The following is a 22,005-nucleotide window of genomic DNA, read 5'->3' as shown; positions in this document are numbered from 1 at the left end:
CTGACTTCGGTGCAATCAACTCCACCCTGAGTTCGGCCTTCTCAAGACTAGCTTTCCCCTGCCTTCATTGCCAGATTGTCCCTACATCCATCCATCCATCCATTTTCTATACCGCTTATCCGTCAGGGTCATGGGGGTTGTCCCTACACTCGTGCAGTACAGTATCACCTCCGTTTGTCTCTGGATGTTTGTCTCACGCAGTTTGGAAACTTTTTGGGGTTTTTTTTGTGCTCAGGTTCACCAGTTTGTGCCTGCCAGTCTGTTTAGCTTGGTTCTTGCCCTTGGTTTTCCAGTCTTTGTTTTGGACTCGCCAGTCTTCAGCTCCAGTGGAAAATCTGTTTTGGTCATAGAGACCATGTGCACTCCCCTGCTGCCCCATTGACCAGGATTGTAGTAAAATGCTCTTGTTAGTGAATCTAAAGACTGTTTTTGTGGAAACATTTTCGAACAAGCCTAAGTAAAAGCTTTTATTTAACTTTGACCTTGGTTCTCAGTGTATGCTTTTGGGTTCTAACTTTGAAAAAACTTCTGCATCTGCAAATCTGCAAATACTCTACTACAGCGCCAAATATTTTAGAAGCAGAATTCATTTCTTGTCTAACACATTCCATTGATAGCGCTAACTAACTAAAATACATTTTACTTTCTTTTTTATGATCTAATAAATATGCAATTTTTAGAAAGGGATACACACATAACACAGTCCTTGTAGATATTACATGAATATTCATAATAAACTAATTTAAATCCATTTCTTTATGTAATGAAAACAAAGACACCTTATATTACTTTATATTACTATATATCACTATATATTACTGGCCAAATAGGCCTCTTTGAGAGACTAAATATCCTGAGGAATATCCATAGCTTTAAGAAAAAACAAGGATAGGCGGAGCAAAGTAAGCTGAGAAAATTCCAGTACATGATTCATATTGATGACTAAGTGGTGCCAACAATCCATTCAGAACTTGTAAAATGCCTAGAGGAAATCACACTCTAGCCATGTCATGACTATGAATAGGCTGACTGACACAATGACTATCACTTACATATGTTATCTGTTTCAAGAATTAGGCCAAAAATGAACCTCCCCATTGTTACTCCCCACTGACAGAAGAAAACTGCCATTTTTTTGCCATTATGTATATCTTTTAATAAACTATCTTTTCAGAAGTACACACAAATATGAAAACTCTGAAATTATATGATTGTTTTATTCAAAATAAGAAAAAAAGTCAATTTGCAAGGCAAAGTACTGAGAGCTCAGCAGGCAAAGAATTAAATACTTAAATTTAAAACAAAAAAAAAAAAAAACCACATCTTTTACCTTGTTAAATAGGCAAATATAAGCATACTTGTACAACAGCACCTTATATAGAAAAATAACACAGAGAAACCCTTTTCCACTTATTACAATCGGTTTACTTTGAGCTGAATGGTCAGAAGACTCAAATTCATCCAGAGAGACGACCCATGTAATCCATGACCGGATCCACAGCACAGATTCACCTGGTGTCAGGTGTGCAGCCAGTTCTGCATCTGAATCTCAGCCATCACATTTTAGACAGAGCTGGTCATACTGTGGTGTAGGTACATGCACTTTCTGCTATTTTACATTTCCAGCACATTCTATTTTCAGTCAGTTTCACAACAGTTGCAGTATAATGTCAATGAACTAAAAAAAATCATCCTAATACTCACAGACGTACTGCTAGTACATATTACATAGTACTGGTACATACTACTACTCCTTTAAATATATCACACATCAAGTTGTACACAGCATTAATTACAACATTTTCCGACATTACTTGGAAAAGACAAATCAGGCTTTAGAGAAACTAAATTTAGTATTTCTGTGTTGTTCTTGGCAGTAATCAAAGCAGTTCTGCATTTCTCATCTTTGTTACATAAACCATAACACATTTAGGCATACCAGAAAATGTTAACATGCCAGTCGGAGTGTGTGGGCGACTGGGCGTAGTCTGAGTTTATGTGTGACAGTTTGCCGGTAATTCTGCTCCGTTTACTACTATCTTTCTTCCTCTATCCACTGAGCTGGCTATGGCAACACATTGTAAATATAAACAACAACAGAGTGATTCAGCCTTGTATTGTAATATCCTCCACAGGGGTTACTCACTATATCTGCAACTCAAGCTAATGTAATGCTCTGTACTAAACCAACACAAACCACATTCAACTGGTAGGATATAAAGTAGATAGAACATCTTTCAAAACATGTTCCTTGAGCCAATCTATTTGCTATTTCAATATCATTCAAATCAAGCCATTCAGTCCTCCACAGGGTTTGACAGATAAACTGACCTGTGGGCTGGCCAAATATGGATAGGGGAAATGTATTCAGTATAGAGTACCTAGTGTTAGTCTAACAACCTTTTTGGTAAAAGCAACTGAATGTGGATGATTTCTTCTCGGTCCTTTGCACAATAATGCAGTCATGCTTGCAACAGCACAGTAGTGTTTTAGGTGGGAGAAAACCTTAGGATAGCAGCCTAACAATGGTGCCAATGTTTGATGAATATGTCACTCTGTCCAACATTTTAAAGCAAGTTAGCTGTCCGAAAAGAAGACGTTTATAACGCAACCAACTTTCAATCAATGTCCAAAAACTATCGGGTGTTGTGCAGAATTTGCTCTGAAAATCTGTGTGTGCTAAAACAACGAATCCTTACGCTTTTGTTGACCCTAGGAGTGTGAGAAAAATAAACATGCTCTTTAGAATAGTGTGTCATAGTTAAATCATTCTTAAGGCAGCAGTATGTCTCTGTGAACTGTTATTAATCAATTACAAACAAGGCAGCTTATAACTTCAATGAGATAAAGCCAACCTGCAGTCAGATACTAGTTGCTTCCTTCTGTCGCAAATTCATTACTGGGTTTAGATATGACAGGAGGAGTAAGATTAAAATGAAAAAAATAAAACTACAATGGTGGTGTCGCTTTGTTTGTGTGGAGTTCAAGGTGCAACCTCAAAATTAGATTTAGCCGACTGTCAGACCAGATCACTGGGGCATTAGTTCAGCGCCAAAGAACACCTGGTATTCTCTCTTAATGATCAGATCAGGGCAGGATGATGTCACATGCAGTCTGCAGTTAGCCTCCAGGAAAAACAAACCGTCTGTATAGAGGGATTTACTCCATGGCTTCGTGTAACTCACTGTGTCGACTGATGACAGGAGAGGCACGTCGTGAGGATAAGAATCCCGGAAAACAAACACCTTGTTGATGAGTTTAAGCTCATCACAGTTGTGTTTGTCCTTACTCTCATAGGTGATCTGCAGGAAGACTCTGTACAGTCCGCTTCTGGGCACCACTAGGTCCCCACTGGAGTAATTGAAACCTCCATGACAGAAAGCATGTCCATCATTACTCTCCCACTGAAGATATTTCCCATCAGTGTGGCTGCCTGTTGGAGCTAAGAACGACAGCAGGAAGGCAAAAATGATGTTCTGAATGTTTCCGCTTCTGTATGAATTCTATAAAACAAGAAATATCTCACATATTTAAGTAACGCTGGAAACATGCTAAAGTGTGGCTGGGTAATTACTTGCCATTAAAACCTGAACACACATTATCAATCGCAGAGGAAGAACTAATGTGTAAAATGTGCTGATGCAGTCTTTTTGGTTGGAATGAAAGCCTGCAGCGCTCTTGTTGATGTCAGTAAGTCCCTCCAACGTAATTGTCTAGACCAGTGACATTCAGTGCTTGTCATCAGGAAGCTAAGTATTGCTGCATGTATTTCATAACCCTTAAAGTGTTTCCACCTTTCTGTCCCTAAGTTCTTCCTTTCCGTTGTGACTCGGACTATGAAAATGATAGCGTATCACACGGCCTTTTCAGCCTCCAGATCTCAAACTAGTTGTTCGACTGTTCTTTTTCTTCCTCCAGTTCCAACAATTCTAGTCACTCCTTCACTCTTATTAACAATATTTGTCAAGATTTGTTCTTTGTCCCCAGCCACAGGAAGCAAGTTGTCTGTATCATGTATACAACATAGAGTAACTCTAGAGTAGTCTCTGGTATGATTATATAGTTCAAAATGCAGTATATATAGAATTTAGAGGTTGATATAGTTTATATAACAACTAACACAGACTATTCACGTACTGAAACTAGCTCCACAATGTTAACTTCACAACTGTTTCTCTTTTCTCATGTTGTCTTCCTCATTCTTGGCTATATATATATATATATTTTTGGCTGCGAAATGCCCGTGGGAATGAAACTTTAAAGTCTTTCTAGGAATGCACAGTGAAACTCTAATCCTGTTTTACTGCCATGGTTTACCTGTTAGCATGGCACGTGGATTGTTGGACTGCTGTTGTGGCTGTTTGAAGTTGATGCCTAGAAGGGAGATAGCGATGAATGACTGCGTCCACAATCCCATGATCTCCTCCCTCGCCAGAACTAAACATTAATCTTAATGTCACTAGCACGAGCCACTGAACAAGATATTTACCTGGTGGTTTGCTGACAGGATGCGCTGTGGGCTGTAAAGAATCAAGCAGTGTTAGCAACATTTGTGAGAACTGCAAATTATGATACAAGACAAAAAGAATACTACTATAAAGCAATAATACATGTCATGGCGAGTGTGCATTTTCATGGCACAACTGTAACTACATAATGAACTGATTCACTTGAATAGTTGTAAATATAAATCATCCCGTTTAAAGAAAGCAATATTATTATATTTCAACACATATTACTTAAAAAACAGTTCATTTAAACACTGCTGCTGTAACCATATTGTAGGAGCACATTATTCATAGGGAGAACACTTAAGGATTTAAATATACTGTAAGTGGTACAATATCACTCACAATACTTCTCTAGTAAACACAAGCTGGGTCTGATTGAAATGACCATAGAACAAATGCATGGTGAATGTCGTGTTAATGCTGGGAAAACTAAGCTAACGACCGATGAAAAGCCTGTTTGGTTGGTTTGGTCAACTAAAAGGAAATCAAACACAACATCCCGACAGCCAAGTCTGTGATTGATTTAGGCTGCGTTCGATTGGGTAGGATATTAGAGCTCCGACCTGAACAGCCATATCAGAAACAAACAGATCAAAAACTTGTTTTAATACGACAACAGACACCCTCGTAGCAATTTCATTAGAGGAACAAAAAGGGGAAAAATGTGTCACTAAATAAAAACTAAACACCTTGAAAGTTAACAGCTTGATTGTCACCAACGGGAGCTCACAGCAGCGCGAGCGCCTGCATTGCCTTCGTGCGCGTGTAGCAACATAGGGATCATTTCATTGGACGTCCATTTAGGCTAACAGTAGCAAATAATGCAACAGGAAATAAACTTTGACCTACCAAGAAAGCTTACAGAACCGTCAAATTATCCGAACGTAACTTTTTCATTAAGAGCAGCAAATTGAACGACTCGCCGATCAGCTGTTAGAAGGCATTTTAATCGACTAGCCATTGGACACAGGTAGACTGTAACGTTACTTCAAAAACAATAATACTAAGGTGAGCCATTGGCAACAACATCGCCTGTTAGGGGTGTACAGGTTACCTGGCTGCTCGGGAACTCATGTGTTCGTCCTCCGAGCAGAACCGTGACCAGCAAAGCCAGGACTACAGAAGTCAGTAGCAGGATAGCCACGGCTAAAAACTGCACCATCCGTTGTAGTCGTGCCTCGTTTGGCGATGTATTCGTGTGGTGTCGATGTGATCGTGCGTCCACTCCTCGGAAGAAGCCGTCTTCCTCCATGCCACTGGTTTCCCATTCACGGATCAGCCTTCCGCTCCCATCCAGCATCTCCATTTATCAGTGTGGTGTCGCCCACGTTGAAAACCACCGCGATGGTAAGGAGTCTCGATTTAAGCGAGTTTCACTGAGTGCAGGCACTCAAACATGAACTTCCTCTTTCTGAGATTTACAAACGTTTACATCTTCAGCACGAGACGCGTTATGTGTACGGTCGGCGACTGCTTCCATGTTCCCATTCGAAATGATTTTTGAATTTCTGTAATAGCTGATGCCCACCCAAAATATCGACAACGGACTTTATGTGATAAGTTTTAACTGTCCCATATCACAACACGACATTGCCCCCCACTGTCAGGGATAATGTCATGATATAATAATGCCCCCACCCCTCCATCAGCCGGCTGATGTGCCCTTGAGCAAGGCACTTAACCCCCAATATGCTCCCCGGGCGCTTGATGCTGCCCACTGCTCCTGTGTGTGTTTCACTGCATGTAATTTGCCAGGTGTTGCATGTGTGTTCAACTAAGGATGGGTCAAACGCAGAAGGCGAATTCAGTGTGTGCATGTAAAAATATATATACTGTCAATATACTTCTTCTTAATATGTGAACCTCAGTGTTATAACATGGCACTAGTCTTCTTTAGCGTGGCAATAGAGCTGATTGTTAACCATAGCAAGCTTGCAGCACTGTCCACAAAATGGTCGATTTGAGAGGGAATATAACTGGAATAAGACTTTTCTTTAGTATTGTAATGTTCTGCTGTACCAGGACATGATACTGAAGTAAATGACAATGGAACTGTTTCTTTAAATTTAGCCACAGCACTATCAGACAGGTATCTAGTGTAGGAGTTTTTTCTTGGTGGTATGTAGTCAAGTACTACGAACTCAAAAGTTATTAAACAATGGTCAGATAAAAGAGGATTTTGTTCAAAGACTATTAAATGTTCTACTTCAAAGCCATATTTCGAAACAAGTTCAAGAGCATGAATATAACAGTGAGTGGGTTTATGTACACAGTGACAGAAGCCCATTGAATCTAATAGAGACATAAATGCTGTGCAAAGGCTATCCTTATCATTGTCCACATGGATACTGAAATCACTCATAATATTTACTTTAATTGTTTTAACCCTGAAAGTATGGGCCAGGAGTGCCTTCAAATGAATGACAGTCGACTTTAGGCTTAGACTTTAGACTCATTATTATTGCAGAATCTGTAGCAGCAGTGGTTGAGATTAAAGGTATGTGCGAAACACAAAGACAAGAGTTAAACCCATTTTTATTTGAGAGGTGAGTTCTGACTTTGGGGTATTATTTACATCATTTTATTTTTTGTTTTGAATTCTGCGTGGCGCGTTTTAGTCTTGCAGCTGTGTAAATAGCAAAGTCCAATGAGAATAAGAAATAAAAATACAAAAAGCTGTGGGCTGACTGCAAAATCACACCCTGCAGAGTGAAGGTTGGGAGCTTCTTGAGTGACAGTGTACACACAGTATTCTACCTGTACAATAATAGTGCTACTATTCACATTCATCTGTACAATAATCATATTTACAGTGATCACATTAGGGAAAGAGCCAGTACCTGAGGAGTTAGTTCCATAATTAGCTTTACTCAGTCACCGTGGCAACATGAAGCACACCCAACCGATGATAAACAACACAGAAAATATGGGACTTGTGTTCAGGATCCAGTGTGAAGCTTTGAAGTACTGATGCAACATGATGTAGGCTGGTTTCACTCCATAACAACAGTATCAACACTAGAATACTGCTTTTCAAAATGTCTTATCATCTGAGTCACAGAACCCAACCTCCACACAACTGTGGAGTGGAACATTTTTCTGTGGAACATTTTTCAAATGGTTTGTTCAACTTTTGCTGAGGTAGCCAGCAAAGAGCAGGTGAAATCACAAGCATGTTAGCCTAGTATGAGTCACTCCCTTGTAGTACTGCCAAGTAGGGAGAGTTTATAATTGGTAGTTGTAGATTCTATCAAAGAAACACTCCTCTTAGATACTTCAGGTGAGCTGGCGCACAAAAGTCAGGAAGCTATAAACAAAATATGAGGTCATTGAAATGCTTGTGCCAGCAGCCTTCATTTTCACCTATGACTCTTTCCAAACATAGAAACTATACATGAAAACACACTGGGCGATTCGAATTACCATTCAACAGCACGTAAGGTAAAACACAATGAATTAACCACATCATACGTGTGCAGCATTTCTCCCAAGAATGAAACATCAACCAATAAATAAGAACTGAATAAAAATTAATTAAATAACAATCATTGTCTCAGATTAAGATCACAGTTCAAGTGATCCAGTTATACCTTAAACAGTCAAAAGTCAATTTTAAAAATGTCTGAAATGCTAAGCTCCTGCAGTCCGCTAACCATTGTCAAGGTCATTGTTGCAAACAGGTGTATGCTTTGCACCTGTCTGGCTCCATGCCAGTTACCTTACTAATCTGCACAATAGCGCCTTTTGCAGTCATAACTCAAACAAAACACCTTTTTTTTTTTTTCTTTGGACCCATTTTACTGTTCTCCCATTTTGTCCACACAAAATCATATCACAAAAGGAAAATGTTTCAAGCGGAAGCTCTGCATCTGTTTTCCGTATCTTTGATCACATCTTCTTGATCTCACTGTAAGATTACAGAGCGTTGTGAAGTGCCACAAACTGGCAGGGTAACAAGCATACATCACTGAGTTTTGGATTTGGTACTTTCCAGCAGCTTTGTGTCATCTGTAAATCTACGTATCCAGTCTGGGGATGGGTGGATTACTAAGCCTTGTAACAATTGCCCTGCGTGGTGAGTGCCAGCTGGCCGTTGGGTGTCACTTCGTTGGCCTCATCCTCCAGGAGGCCTGACACATCAGCATTAGGAATGCTGTCATGGTAGCTGCTGAAGCTGATGTTGTCCTCTTTCAGTTCGATGGTCCAGAAGGGGGCGTTGAGCTTGCGGTTCTGGTACTCCCTGTAGGTGTACACACCTCCGACAAAGCCCAGCAGCAGCACCACCACCAGAATGATGACAGCCAAGATAATGATATTGAACTGTGTCCAGGAGACTTCCGTCAGGGCTGCTGTGGTGTTGTCGGTGGGGCTGCTCAGGCTGGTCAACAAGGCCTGGGTAGTGGCTGCAGTGCTCAGGACCGTGCTCATGTTGCTGCTGGTTGTGGTGGTTGGAATGCCTGTAGCAGAGGCCAAAATGGTGCTGGTGGTGTGCATGGAGGGGGAGGATGTACTCGACTTAGGGGCCTCTGTTGTGGTTGTGTCTGCTGGTGTAGGAACAAGCTGACGAGCTGAGGACAGATAAGGAGTTAAAATGTTAATTAACATTTAACATTATTAACATTTCAAGGTTTTACTTCAAAAATTTGTTCAATTCTCAATCCTGAAAACCAATGCAACGAATGAGTGTAAATGTGCAAATAGACTCTTCTATGACGACTCCAGGTTGGCATAACCAAAGGAACTAGTGACACCTTGTGGCAAGAAGGGCTAATTACGTTTTTTTGAAAAGTTTATTTAGTAAACTGCTATGTGCAGCATAAGACATACGGCACAACTGTCCTCACTCAAACAACTCCCAATATAACAGACACAGCATAACACTAGTTGTCTCAGTTGTGAGTAAATGGACTGTACTTATATAGCATTCTTCTAGTCTGACTGACCACTCAAAGTGCTTTAGATAAATAGATAGATACTTTATTGATCCCGAGGGAAATTCAACACCAGCCGGCCTTTACCCATACACATAAACATTCATACACTGGTGGCAGAGCATACCATGCAAGGTGACACCTGCTCATCAGGAGTCATAACCATTCACACACTGATGGAACTGCCATCGGGAGCAATTTGGGATTCAAAGTCTTGCGCCATTACATTACATACAACCGTTATTGTGGGACTGCATTTTTTTTAATTTTCTTACAAATCAACCTATAGTTACAAAATTCTGAAATGCAAAATCTAACTCTCATCAATACTTTTAAAAGTAAACCTATTTTAAATAACTCCAGCAACACCTTACTCTGACATTCATCTGTATGTTACTCCAACAACAGGACTAAAATCTTTCCAGTTCCAGTCCAGAGTTCCATTTCCTCCCAAAGCAAATGAAAATGTGTCTCACAACAAGTAAGTAATGAAATCATTTGTCTGATCAAACAATACATTGTGATTTGGTCTTACTTGGACGGGTGCAATTATGTGCTTTGGCGTCCCCGATGAAGCCTGGTGCACAGAGCTGGCACTGAGGCCCGGCAGTGTTGTTGATGCAGCGTAGGCAGTGGCCGGTGTTGGGGTGACAGAGCTGGGTGGGCTCTTGAGGGTCTGCATTCCCACTGCAGTCACATGGAACACAAACTCCAGATGCTTTGAAAAAGCCAGAGCTGCACTCATCACAGAGTGAGCCACTGTACCGGGGAAGGCATCGTTCACACACTGGGGAGCCACTGGGATCTGTGCAAAAAAAAAAAAAGACAGACAACTACTAATCATGTAGCTACAAGGCTAGGCAAATCTTCAAGTCTAGTCCATATTTATGTTATATATGGTGATCATTAACGTGAAGTAACAAATTTGTACAATTTCCTGGTATTTCTTTGTCAATATGTCACAAATATAGTCAGTGAAATAATTTATTTACTATTTGGTAAAAGGTACTCAAGAGTTGTGAAAATAATCTTCTCTTCAGTTAGATAGCTGTAAATGAAACAGCTAACACTGCCACCAAGTGGATCAAGATGACATTGTATTGATGAGGGAACACGAGTGTTTCCATGTGAGGGGTTTGGTAATCAGTAAATACATGTGGTATTTGAAAAGTGCATTCAGTACATAACTTCTTTACTTTTTTCACATTTTGTCATGTTGCAGCCTTAAGATAAAATCATTTAAAATCGTCACCCTATCACGGCAACACTCGACTAGTCTTTATGGCTTTGTGGCAGGGTGGCCAAATGGAGGCCTCTCAGTGAAAGACAGACAAAATCTCACTTGGAGTTTGCAAAAATGGCACCTAAAGTGCTGTGGACTGTAAGAAATAATGTTCTCTGGTCTGATGAAACCAATATTGAACTGTTCGGCCTTAATTCTAGTATCATATCTGGAAGATACCAGGTACTGTCAAGCCTGGTGCTTAAATCAGATAAAGTTATAATTATTGGTGACTTTAACGTCCACGTAGATGTGGTTAATGATAGCTTGGCTGCTGCATTCATTTCCATACTAGAAACAATTGGCTTCTGTCAATGTGTGCATGAACCCACTCACTGCTTCAACCACACCCTAGACCTTGTGTTAGCATATGGGATTGAAATTGAACACTGAAACAGTCTCTCCTCGGAATGCAGTTTTGTCTGACCAACATTTAATAACTTTTGATTTTCTTTTAGCTGATTGCACAAAACCGAGCAGAAGCACTCTCACTAGCCAAATTTAAGGAAGCAGTTCCGTCGATTCTTAGTACAATACCCAGGCTCAGCGTGTCAGGGGACTCAAGCGCTCCCCCTAGTTGCCATGACATTGATAACTTTGTTGATAGCATTGCAGGCAGCTATTCGCGCCTATGTCTAAAAAGAATATAACTAGAAGAAGCTCTGCTCCATGGTACACTCAGGAAACACGCAAGTTAAAGCAAAGATCACGACACATGGAGAAGAAATGGGGTTCAACAAAAAAGGATGAATTCTAGCAGGCCTGGCAAGATAGTCTAAAAACACACAGGGCAGCAGAGCCAGTTATTACTCATCACTGATAGAAGAAAATAAGAACAACCCCAGGTTTCTATTCAGCACTGTAGCCAGGCTGACCCAGAGTCATAACTCTATTTGTCCGTCAATGCAGCCGCACTGGAGATAACCACTAAGCCAGATACGTACCAGGACTCATTTCTTTCTATCAGCCCTCAACAATTGGCTTCTATCGTTTCCTCCTCTAAATCCACAACCTGTCTCTTAGATCCTATTCCTACTTGGCTACTTAAGGAAGTGTTCCCTTTACTTGGCACCTCCTTACTAGATTATTATTAATTTGTCCCTGACATCAGGCTATGTCCCACAGACTTTTAAAGTTGCTGTAATCAAACCCCTGCTAAAAAATTTCAGAAATTTTGAAGAAAGTCGTCGCCAGTCAGCTGTGCAAGTATCTCCATAATAACAGCCTATTTTAGGTCTTTCAGTCAGGTTTTAGGGCCCGCACTGGTTAAAGTCACCAATGACCTGTTATCTGATACTGTTGACCACCAGATTCTTTTACAGAGACTAGAAACTGCTTTAAGCTGGTTCAAATACTATCTATCAGACAGACATCACTTTGTACATGTAAATCACAACTCATCCATGCACACTAAGGTTAGCCATGGTGTTCCACAAGGTTCTGTGCCCGATCCTATTCACAATCTGTATGCTCCCACTAGGCAATGTGATCAGAAACCACTTGATAAATTTTCACTGTTATAATGACGACACCCAATTGTATTTGTCAATGAAGCCAGATGAAAGCAATCAGCTAACACAACTACAATCCAGTGTTGCAGATATTAAGTCCTGGGTGACCCACAAGTTTCTTCTATTGAACTCAGACAAAACTGAGGTTCTACTAGTTGGTCCAAAACATCTTAGACAATCTTTAGCTAATGATATAGCCTTTCATAACGGACTAGCTCCTGCCTCTAGTACCATTGTAAAGAACCTGGGTGTTAGCTTTGATCAGAACAAATCTCTGGGACTGCATACTTCCACCTTCATAACATTGCAAAAATCAGGCATGTCCTTTCCTTAGATGCTGCTGAGAAGCTCATTCATGCTTTTGTTACCTCTGGGCTGGGTTACTGTAACTCTCTTTTGTCAGGATGCCCTAAAAAGTCCCTCAGAACTCTGCAGCTTGTGTTCTGACTAAGAAGCGTGACCACATTTCACCTGTGCTGGCCTCTCTACATTGGCTTCCAGTAAATTTAGAGTAGAATTTAAGATCCTCCTCCTAACCTACAAAGACGTGCATGGTCTGACACCAGCATATATCACTGATCTCATTGAACCATATCAGCGTTCTAGGATGCTGCGTTCAGATTCAGACTTACTGGTAAGTCTCCTCTGCTGTGGAATCAATTACTAGCTTCAGTCTGGGCGGCAGACACCCTCTCTATGTTTAAGAGTAGACTTAAAACCCTCCTTTTTGACAAAGCCTATAGTTAGACCAACCCCCAGTTATGCTGCTATACGTTTAGATTGCTGGGGGAGATCCTTAGACACCGAGCTTTCAGAGCAGGGGAACTCACTCATCATGTCCCATCACCGGTACAGTACTAACTTGCCCTCTCCCTCGGAGCTCTTATCTTTTCTCAGCACTTCCAGAGCATGTTGCTGGATCCAAAATCTCCTGCCTCGCCTTGCTGAGGCCTGGTACTGCTGCTGGATCCAGAAGACTCTCCATGGCCCTGCCCGGATCCTGCTGCTCCTGCTCTGCACTGTTCTCTCTATCCTCCCTGTCGTCCCCCTCTTTCCCCTCCCTCCTAGCCAGTTGCAGCAGATGGCCATCTACACTGAGTCTGGTTCTGCTCAAGGTTTCTGCCAGTTAAAAGGATGTTTTTCCTCGCCACTGTCGCCAAATGCTTGCTCGGTGTGGGGTTTTGCCCTAAGACCTGTTTCTCTCTGTTTCTCTTCTTTTTTTTAAAAAATGTGTTGTTTACACACCTGTAAAGTGTCTTGAGATGGCTCTGTTGTGAATTGGCACTTTAAATGAAACTGAATTGAATTGAACTGAAATTACTGCATAATGAAAACCTGGTCCACTTGACTTCACATTGGGTTGAAGGGACACCTTCTAACTGGACATTGAGCCTAAGCACACAGGGACAATCTCTGAATGACCTTGAGTGGTCTGGCCAGATCCCAGACTTTAACCCAAACACACATCTCTGAAGATACCTGAAAATGGCTATCCACTGACAGTCCCCATCCAATCTAATGAAGCTTTAGAGATTATGCAGAAAAGACTTAACCAAAATCCTCAAATCTAGATCCAATCCAGCTTGTCACATTGTACTAAAGAAGGTACTGCCATAGGTGTTTCAACTAAGTACTGAGTTAAGGTTTACCTGAATGGTGTGGGTCTACATATCCCCTTAAAGGAATAGGTCACTGCATAAGAAGTTATCCTGAGTGTTCACGATTAAACCTTTTTTTATCTTAATGAGAGTGGTCACTTCCTGGATGAAAGTACCTAAACATGATGGCATGATTATGATTCACTGGTGTAAATCTATATTATGACAGTGCTCTGGCTCACATCACCCACCCCCCCCCCCCCCCTCCTTGGAAAGAATCCCTGCAGCTGAGTTTCACACACTTAACATCTATGACAAGATTCATTTATCTGGAGGCTTGCAGTGGAACAAAGTCTTAACAACTCTTACTCTTAAGATCTTACTGTAAATTGGTTTCCTATTAGTTTGTCATCAAATTGTATATTTCTGAATATGTTTTTTTAAAGACTTATATGTACTCATGGATCCATAAGACTCTTTGTGTAACTCTTGAATTGTATTGAACATTACACATGAATGAGATCTCATGGCCAAGTGGAGTTCTTAAAGGCTCAGCTGGAGTTTGAACTGGTTCCAGCTCCTTATGAGTACCATCATTCAGCTGCAGCAGCACAGGCATGTCATTTAAAGGGGGTCAGCTTTTTCCTGCAACCTGCGGTCGCTGGTAATATGATGCCACTATAAACAGGAACTACAGTACAACAGTACCTTACTCTCAGCAGCACAACGTTCCCAAGGAAAAGCATCAGATGCCCCATTGTATACTCCTAAATTTATTTGCAAAATTCTTGCAACTTTATAAAGCCCTTTGGTATCCTGGTTATGTTATAGCTACTTAATAGGGAGACATATTCAAAGCAGGAACTTTACATCTATCAGAGTATTTTTACAGTGTGGTATTAGTATTTCTACTTAAGTAAAGGATCTAAATATTTTCTCTACCACTGAATGCTGATATCATTCGGCCATTTAGTGTTGTTAACACTGAATATTTAACAAACAGCGTTATTGTAATGCTTACTTCAATCTGTATTACCTAAGCTCTACAGACGCGGCATGTAGGAATGTTTGGCAAAACAGCAGGCCGTTCAAAGGTTAACCAGTCTTCTTGCAAGAGCATTTTTACTACAAAAGCAACCAAGAAATCTTGTGGTTACTGCATATGGTCTTATTACCATTTTTATTTAACTATAATTTATAAACCCAATGTTAATTTAAAAGGTAACATTTTATTTGGATTTTGCATGTACCTGAGACAAACTTAAAACACTGTAAGTTTACAAATGCAATGTGACAATGAAAGCACTCATAGAGTAGACCAGGGGCCTGTCATATAAAACATACTCAGAAAAGCAGGGATTTAAGTCCAACACTTAAATGAACCTAACAAATGAGTCCAGACTTAAGTGAGATCAATTTAAGCTCACACAATTAGACTAATTTCAGGAAGGTTCAAACAGTTAAGATAAGAGCATGTGTACACTGTTCTTAAGCAGCTTGAGAGGCGGGACATAGATCAGATTGATCCACCATTACACACAGCAGTGGTACAGAGCTTGCTATTAGAGAAAAAGAAACATTTCCAACATCTAGTAACCAAAGAAAGGTCATATAGATGCCATAAACAAAAGCAGAGAGATAGACAGATAGTATTTGCTTTATGGTACCGGATCAACTGAAAATGAGTCAGACTGAGGGAAATGGGCCTGGTTTATTTGATAAACCTGCTTAATGGAACAGACCCCAGGTGTCTTTCTCTCCCCCAGATGTCTTTCTCCCCACATCCTCCTCCTTGGAGATCTCAAGGTGTTCCCAGACCAGATGGGACATGTCTCTCCAGTATGTTTTAGATTTGCCCTGGTGTCTCCTCCTCCTTACAGTGGGGCATCATGTTCATTTAACTTGAAAACAGACAAACTAAAGCTGTTATTTATGTTGGAGTTCCACTACAGCCTGCTCCTTTTTGTTTTTATAGATTGTTTTTACCCTTATGAAGCCACTGGGGCCCCCTCCTCGAGCCATACCTGGGAGAGAAGTTTGTCTGGATTTACCCCTCAGCAAAAGGTGCGACTGCCTTGGTATGGGCTCTCTTACCACAAGGAAAGAAATAAGGATACAGTGCATATTGTGAACATATTGTTAAGAGACTGAACTCTGGCAGTGGAAAATTAAGCAGTTTTCCAAAGACAGATTGATAATTTGGATGTGTACATACTGGTGTCGCAATAACAAAACCATTTATGTTTGTATATAGACATTGTATTTTGTTGGTCATTGTTGCTCTCATTTATCTATGTATAGCTACATATTGTGAGTACATAATAATTTATTTTTTATATTATCTTTATTAAGCTTTGTTGTAGTTGTTTTTAACTGGATATCTAGTTCTATCCTCCTGAAATTGGAAGAAACTGGAACCGTGTCTAACATTGAGAGCAGAAAAAAATGGACTCAAATTACTTGTATGTGAACACAGACTTGTCAGCAGTGAAGCTGATTCTGATACTAAATCCCTTTTAACTAGCCTCCTCTGCAGCTCTGTTGACCAACTGATGCTCTGTATTTCAATCCCAATCCTCACCAAACCAGAGCCCTCTATGCTGAATGATTTAGACACAGATAGCTGCTTTCCAATGGCCTAGATGTTGGTCTCTCACTAGTATGGTCATGTAACTGTGTTATATTCCAGCATTGAGAAGGCTGCTATGGATAAGCTTGATTTAACCTCTGCTGGGGGTTCAAAGACAGCTCGCCTGCTGGGTTATATAACCAGAAGGAAACATGAGCTTCACAGCACTGCATTGGGCCAGAGGATCTGACTCACTTGTTTACCATTGCCCTTCACTTTGCTATGACACACAAGGCCTGTTAACTACTACTGATAAAAATGAAGAAAAATATTTGATGAACCTCCAGATAAACTGAATGAGCTGAACAACCCTATACCACTGACTAAAGATAAAATTATACATGGATGAGTGAACATGTGTGACCCACATTCTGAACTGGTGCAATGCTCCATTGCACCTCTCTGTGTGTCAGCATGGAGGGATATTCACTTACAGCAACAGGCCTCATCAGCACATTTAGAAAGCATCTATCCTCCGGTGTAGAACCATGATACTGCGTTGTGGCATCTTCTCATTTGTCAGTGTTGCCAGGGCAACCTCTACTTGGAGGCAGTTTCTTTTTCCTGCTCCAGGGGTTTAGTATAAAACATCCTTACAGCCACACACACTATTAACGTAAGAGCAGCTCTCCATGGTGTGAGTCCTCTCTGATACAGCTCTAGTGTTTCTGTCTAAGCAGAGAACGTGGCGGTGCACCCCCTCCCCACTCTGTTACTGCCTGACTGGCGCTGATATAACCCAGCTGTGTTCATGATGTCCCAACTCAGCTCAGCTTAGTTTGTGTCCTTTCTCCTTCCCAAATACAGAAACACAGATACCTCATTGGCTGTTGGACTGTACGCCAGCATTGCAACTATATATATAGTGCTGTTATGTTTACATTTTGCAAGTGATTTCATATTCAAGGTTTTATGATCTACATGGAGTACTATAAAAAAAACCTCTCCACTTAACCCAGCTAGATGCTTAAGAGAGTGTGTATCACTGTTAGAGGCTTACAGGACCTGAATTATCTATGTTGTGGAAAATAATTCATTGTTAAAAAGTTAAAAAAATAAATAAATAAAAAAGATGATGTTTATCAACCATAGATTTGGCTTATTTTGATGTCCCTTTATAATACAGTTTAATGTACATGAAGTGTGCAGAAAGTTTAATGGAATGTTTGGAATATAAATGCAACCTGATATAGGATCCTATATCAGGATGCATACAATGCATACTCATACTACACAGTATATATTCATATATAATGTGTAGTATGAGTATGCATTGTAAAGTAATAATTCAAATAATATTAGATTAATCGCTGTTATCATAAATACATAATCTAGTATATATTCTGAAGCTATTTTAATTTTTTAATTATATATACACACACACATATATATATGCACATTCCATACTTTTTTTTAAATCATGGGTTAATACACACTCCTTTCTTGAGCAATGTTATAGGGCTTTTTATTCATAAAAGCAGCAGCGCCCCCATTTATTGTATATATTTACAGGCCAGCCTTGTGGCCTTTCCAATATTGCAGCAATGTTCCCATATTGCAGGACTGAACCGAGCCAGCCAAAGTGGCTTCTACATATGGTGCATACGCTGATCAGCTACAACATTAAAACCGCTGACAGCTGTGCTGCTTCTGTCATCCAGCAAGACAATATGAAAAGGTTTGGTCTGGAAAAGAAACAATTGATATATTAGCCAATTAATATACTATAGGCGAGAGGCAGAAGGGCATTTCACATACAGCTGGTGTAAGTAAGTGGTGGAAGGCTGTACTGGACTGGGAGATTAGGTATGAAACATACTGCTGTCTCCAGTTAATTCTAGTGCAGTAGCATGAATTCAAAAATATACTCCACATAGCACAAGATGACTGTGTACTGATGTCTTTCCTTTTCACACTTCGCATTATTTTTGACCAGGTGCATCCCTTCATGGTTAGTTAAGCCGTTTTAAAATACAATTTCAGACAGAACTGTGGTGGTTTAGGAATAGTTCAGTGACTGTAGCTCAACCCAGATCTCAACCCTACAGAGACCTGTGGGTGTGTTGTATAAGTAGGACAGCAGCAGCCTGGAGGTGAAAGAGTGGGGTCATATAGAAAGGTCATTGTTAATCCCAGACTGTCTGGAAACAGAGATCGAAAGCACTCTACTTAACCATTTGGGAACTTTTGGAGTTTTTCTTACCAACTGCCAAAACATTATTTTGCAAATTAATATAAACACTTTAAGGAAATATTCAATGAGTTGTATACAACAGGGGAAACTAGAGGGAAATTCAATTTTTTCACTTCATTATGATGTTAGCGTGTAGCTGTGTGACGTTATTGCCCGCGCCACTCTGCATATGCGCTTGCCTAAAACGGACCAGCTTTGAATGTTGAATTCAGTTTATTTATATAGCGCCAAATCACAACAAAAGTTGTCTCATGACACTTTCCAATTAGAGCAGGTCTAGACCAAATTCTTTAATTTCATTTTTGGTACAGAGAGACCCAATTAAGCCCGCATGAGCAAGCACCTGGTGAGGAAAAACTTTTAAAAGTCAGAAACCATGGAGCAGACCCCGGTTCAATGTGGGCAGCCATCTGCCTTGACAGGTTAGCTTAGCTTGGCGTTAATACCGAAGATTAAGAAACAATTAGTCTGGCTCTGTCCAAAGTCAACAAAATCCACCTATCAGCACCTCAAGTTCACTAGTTAACACTGGTTTGTTTAGTCCATTCCAAAACCGGTATGCTGTTACACACAAGGCTGTGTGAGTACTTCCACTGAGTACTTCCAAACTTCCACTGAGTACCTGGCAACTGCAGAAATGTCACACTATTCTTTTAATCAGTGTTTTCCAACTCAATTTATCACTCTTAAAGCATGGATTAGTAATGTATTTTAGAAACATTTTTATTATATTTGTTGAAACTCTTTAACATACTGACAGCTGTAAGTAAATCAGATACTGTATTAAGCCCATCCAATCATTTCATGGCTTTCAACACATATTGTTAGAACTATAAACAAGCTAGTCACACAAGCAAAAGAGAAGAGAAAGTGGTCCCAATACTAACTTGCTAGCTTGACAGCTGTAAGTACAAACAATAGCCAGTACAGTGTACTGTATACAATAAACTTAATGCTGTGTAATGAGATGTAAGCTAACGGCCTGATGTGACTCACCTGTGTGACAGGTGCCGGTGGAGCTGAAGTTGGAGCAGGGACACAGGGCACAGGCTTCGGTCACGGCAGCTCCAGGGCTGCGATAGAAACCTGCTTTACACTCCTCACAGTTGGATCCTTGGGTGTTGCCCTCACAGTTCAAACACACTCCTGGAGGACAGAACAAAGGTCACATGATTACAGGGCTATTTCCTGGATCTGCACACTTCAGTCAAAACCAAAAATGAGGTGTCTCGCTACTTTTTTAATATTCACAAGTTGCAAAATCATTCACCTACTGTGAGATTTTTGAAATCTTTGGATTCTTGCAGCCATTTCTATCCACTGAATGTGACCATTTCATATAGAAACATTACAGTGGTTACAGTTGCATGTGTTCACTGTTCTACTAGAACACATACATTATACATCCATAATTTCATTTTTGGGCGGGACAGAGTGATATAACCTCTGTCTATGAATGTCTTGCACGGAGCCATGAAACAAAGCCGATAAATTAGCACAGCAAGAGACAGATAACAAGCTCTCTCTCTCTCATCACCTCATTGGCTAGCAGTGTTAAAAGATTAGCCAGCTCATTCTTCTGTGAGCTGACGCCATTTGTTGAGTACATCACAGTGAACAACTATGAGACTGGAGAGGAGCTATGAAGGAAGCGCTGTGGTGACAGCGATGGCCAAGGTGTGTCGCTAACTCCTAACCCTTAGCAGCATTTTCACTTGCAGTTTTCAGAACTTATTGTCGTTTCCAAGGACACTCGGACTCTTGACATTCAAGTGTGTATGTTTACTGCCATGTTTTTATTACATCAAAAACAAATGTTCTCTCAGAATTAAATCATTAATTGGTATTGTCGTAAACATTTCTGAAGGTATTACCACTGTTGTGGTGCTTGTCTGTGTGTGGATGAGTTGTTGTGCCTCTGTGATGTCAGACAGAGGTTATGCAGACATGACTAAACTAGTCCATAGGCTGCTCAGCTTGCTATACCTTTGGGTAACAGCGGTTTCAACCATGAGCCTTGGAAGACTCTACAGTCCCCTGTTCCAACTATACATTAATCCAGTATCCACAGAGGAGCTACTAATAAGTGAAATCTGCTGCTGAAAACTGACCAAGAGTCACGGCAGCAAACCAAACACATTACAGGTCAAACTGCAGGCTGAAGAGGGGTTTGATCTGGAGAGAAATGATCCTCTACACAAACCTGTGGATATGTTTTCACACAACTTTTGTTGATCAATGATGGGTTTTCTGAATCAAATGAGATAAAGTTAAAATTTATATTTATTGTGCCAAATTGAATCGCTGGATTTAACACATTCCTAATTTTACAGAGCAGGTTTTAAAGTTCAGAGGAATATGAAATTATGAAACCTTGATAAAAAATATCTTCTGATAATAAACCTTATGTTTTCCTTTGATGGAGTCTTTAGAGAATATTTCAGCTGAAAACAATGGGTCAGTGTGGGGACAATCCAGCTCTCTTCTGTTGGAAATGACGGGTTCCTGTCATGTTTATTGGAAAGTTGCAGTGTTTGGTATACTGTATAATTTGCATATTCACAATGTGTTCTTGTGTAAGCAGCCCAAGGGAGAGGCCAGGGTCAGTCTTTAAAGAGAGTTGTCCAACCTGAGTTATGTTAATCCGCAGCACTGTGAACACTGAGCACAGGCAAAGCTACAGCACTCCATCTGTCCCTGCATTATAATGGAAGGACATATGGCTTCTGAAACTAGCCCCCTGCACCACCTTGGCCTCCACCTTTCTTCGTGCCTGTCACTAACTAAAAGCCTGACTGCTGGGTATACAGAGGAGGACAGATGTACCTTAGAGTATATACAAGTAAGACTGAAAGCTGGATTTGTGATTTTTGTGAACGTTCACATTTCATTTGTTTCAGATACAACACTTTCCAGGTCGACTCAAGTTCCTTCTTACCAAATGGAATATTAAACATCCGTTGTGGTTCCGCAATAAATAGTCCCTTTAGAGAACCTGGAAGACTTGTGTACTGCCCAAGTCTCTACTCAAACAAATAGAACTGAGGCGTTAACCTGCATATAAAATTATGGAGAACATAATGAGCTGACACTATATGGACAAAAGTATCGGGGCACCCGACCATTACAACAAAAAAGACTTTAAATGACATTGCATTCTAAATACATACAGCTTTGCTGCTATAACAATTTCTACTGTTCTGGGAAGGCTCTACACAAGATTTTGGATCGTTTGTGTTGAAACTTTTGCCCATTCATGCAGTAGAATATTTGTGAGGTCAGGCACTGATGTTGGACAAAAAGGCCTGGCTCGCAGTCTCCATTCCAGTTCATTCCAAAGGTGTTCAGT

The 22,005-nt window shown here is 40.4% G+C and overlaps 2 protein-coding genes across 2 annotated transcripts in view; both read right to left on the bottom strand.

Moving 5' to 3' along the window:
* Window positions 1–1,080: 1,080 nt before the first annotated feature.
* si:ch211-158d24.4 (uncharacterized protein LOC560966 homolog) lies at window positions 1,081–5,817 on the bottom strand. The gene is made up of 4 exons (XM_046386029.1): window positions 5,566–5,817; window positions 4,490–4,520; window positions 4,318–4,374; window positions 1,081–3,442 (listed from the first exon to the last, which is right to left on the bottom strand). Exons 1-4 carry the CDS (start codon window positions 5,815–5,817, stop codon window positions 3,030–3,032), a joined length of 753 nt encoding a protein of 250 aa, XP_046241985.1. The 3' UTR covers window positions 1,081–3,029.
* A 1,212-nt stretch (window positions 5,818–7,029) lies between these two features.
* si:ch211-158d24.2 (multiple epidermal growth factor-like domains protein 9) overlaps window positions 7,030–22,005 on the bottom strand; it is a 30,092-nt gene continuing 15,116 nt past the window's right edge. The window contains exons 4-6 of the mRNA XM_046386027.1: window positions 19,653–19,802; window positions 9,978–10,247; window positions 7,030–9,079 (exon numbers count right to left, since the gene is read on the bottom strand). Of these exons, the coding sequence (XP_046241983.1) occupies window positions 8,559–9,079; window positions 9,978–10,247; window positions 19,653–19,802 (941 nt within the window). The 3' untranslated portion in view covers window positions 7,030–8,558. The remainder of the gene's footprint in view (window positions 9,080–9,977; window positions 10,248–19,652; window positions 19,803–22,005) is intronic.

Source organism: Scatophagus argus, chromosome 4 (assembly GCF_020382885.2).
Source record: "Scatophagus argus isolate fScaArg1 chromosome 4, fScaArg1.pri, whole genome shotgun sequence".
Lineage (NCBI taxonomy): Eukaryota > Metazoa > Chordata > Actinopteri > Scatophagidae > Scatophagus > Scatophagus argus.
This window is presented reverse-complemented; position numbering and strand designations above follow the sequence as displayed.

Coding starts and splice junctions, on each gene's coding strand:
- si:ch211-158d24.4 (XM_046386029.1), bottom strand. CDS start 5,817: ATGGAGATGCTGGATGGGAGCGGAAGGCTGATCCGTGAATGGGAAACC. Junction 4,375..4,489: donor TCCTGTCAGCAAACCACCAG/GTAAATATCTTG, acceptor TCTCCCTTCTAG/GCATCAACTTCAAACAGCCA. Junction 3,443..4,317: donor TCCACGTGCCATGCTAACAG/GTAAACCATGGC, acceptor TGTCGTTCTTAG/CTCCAACAGGCAGCCACACT.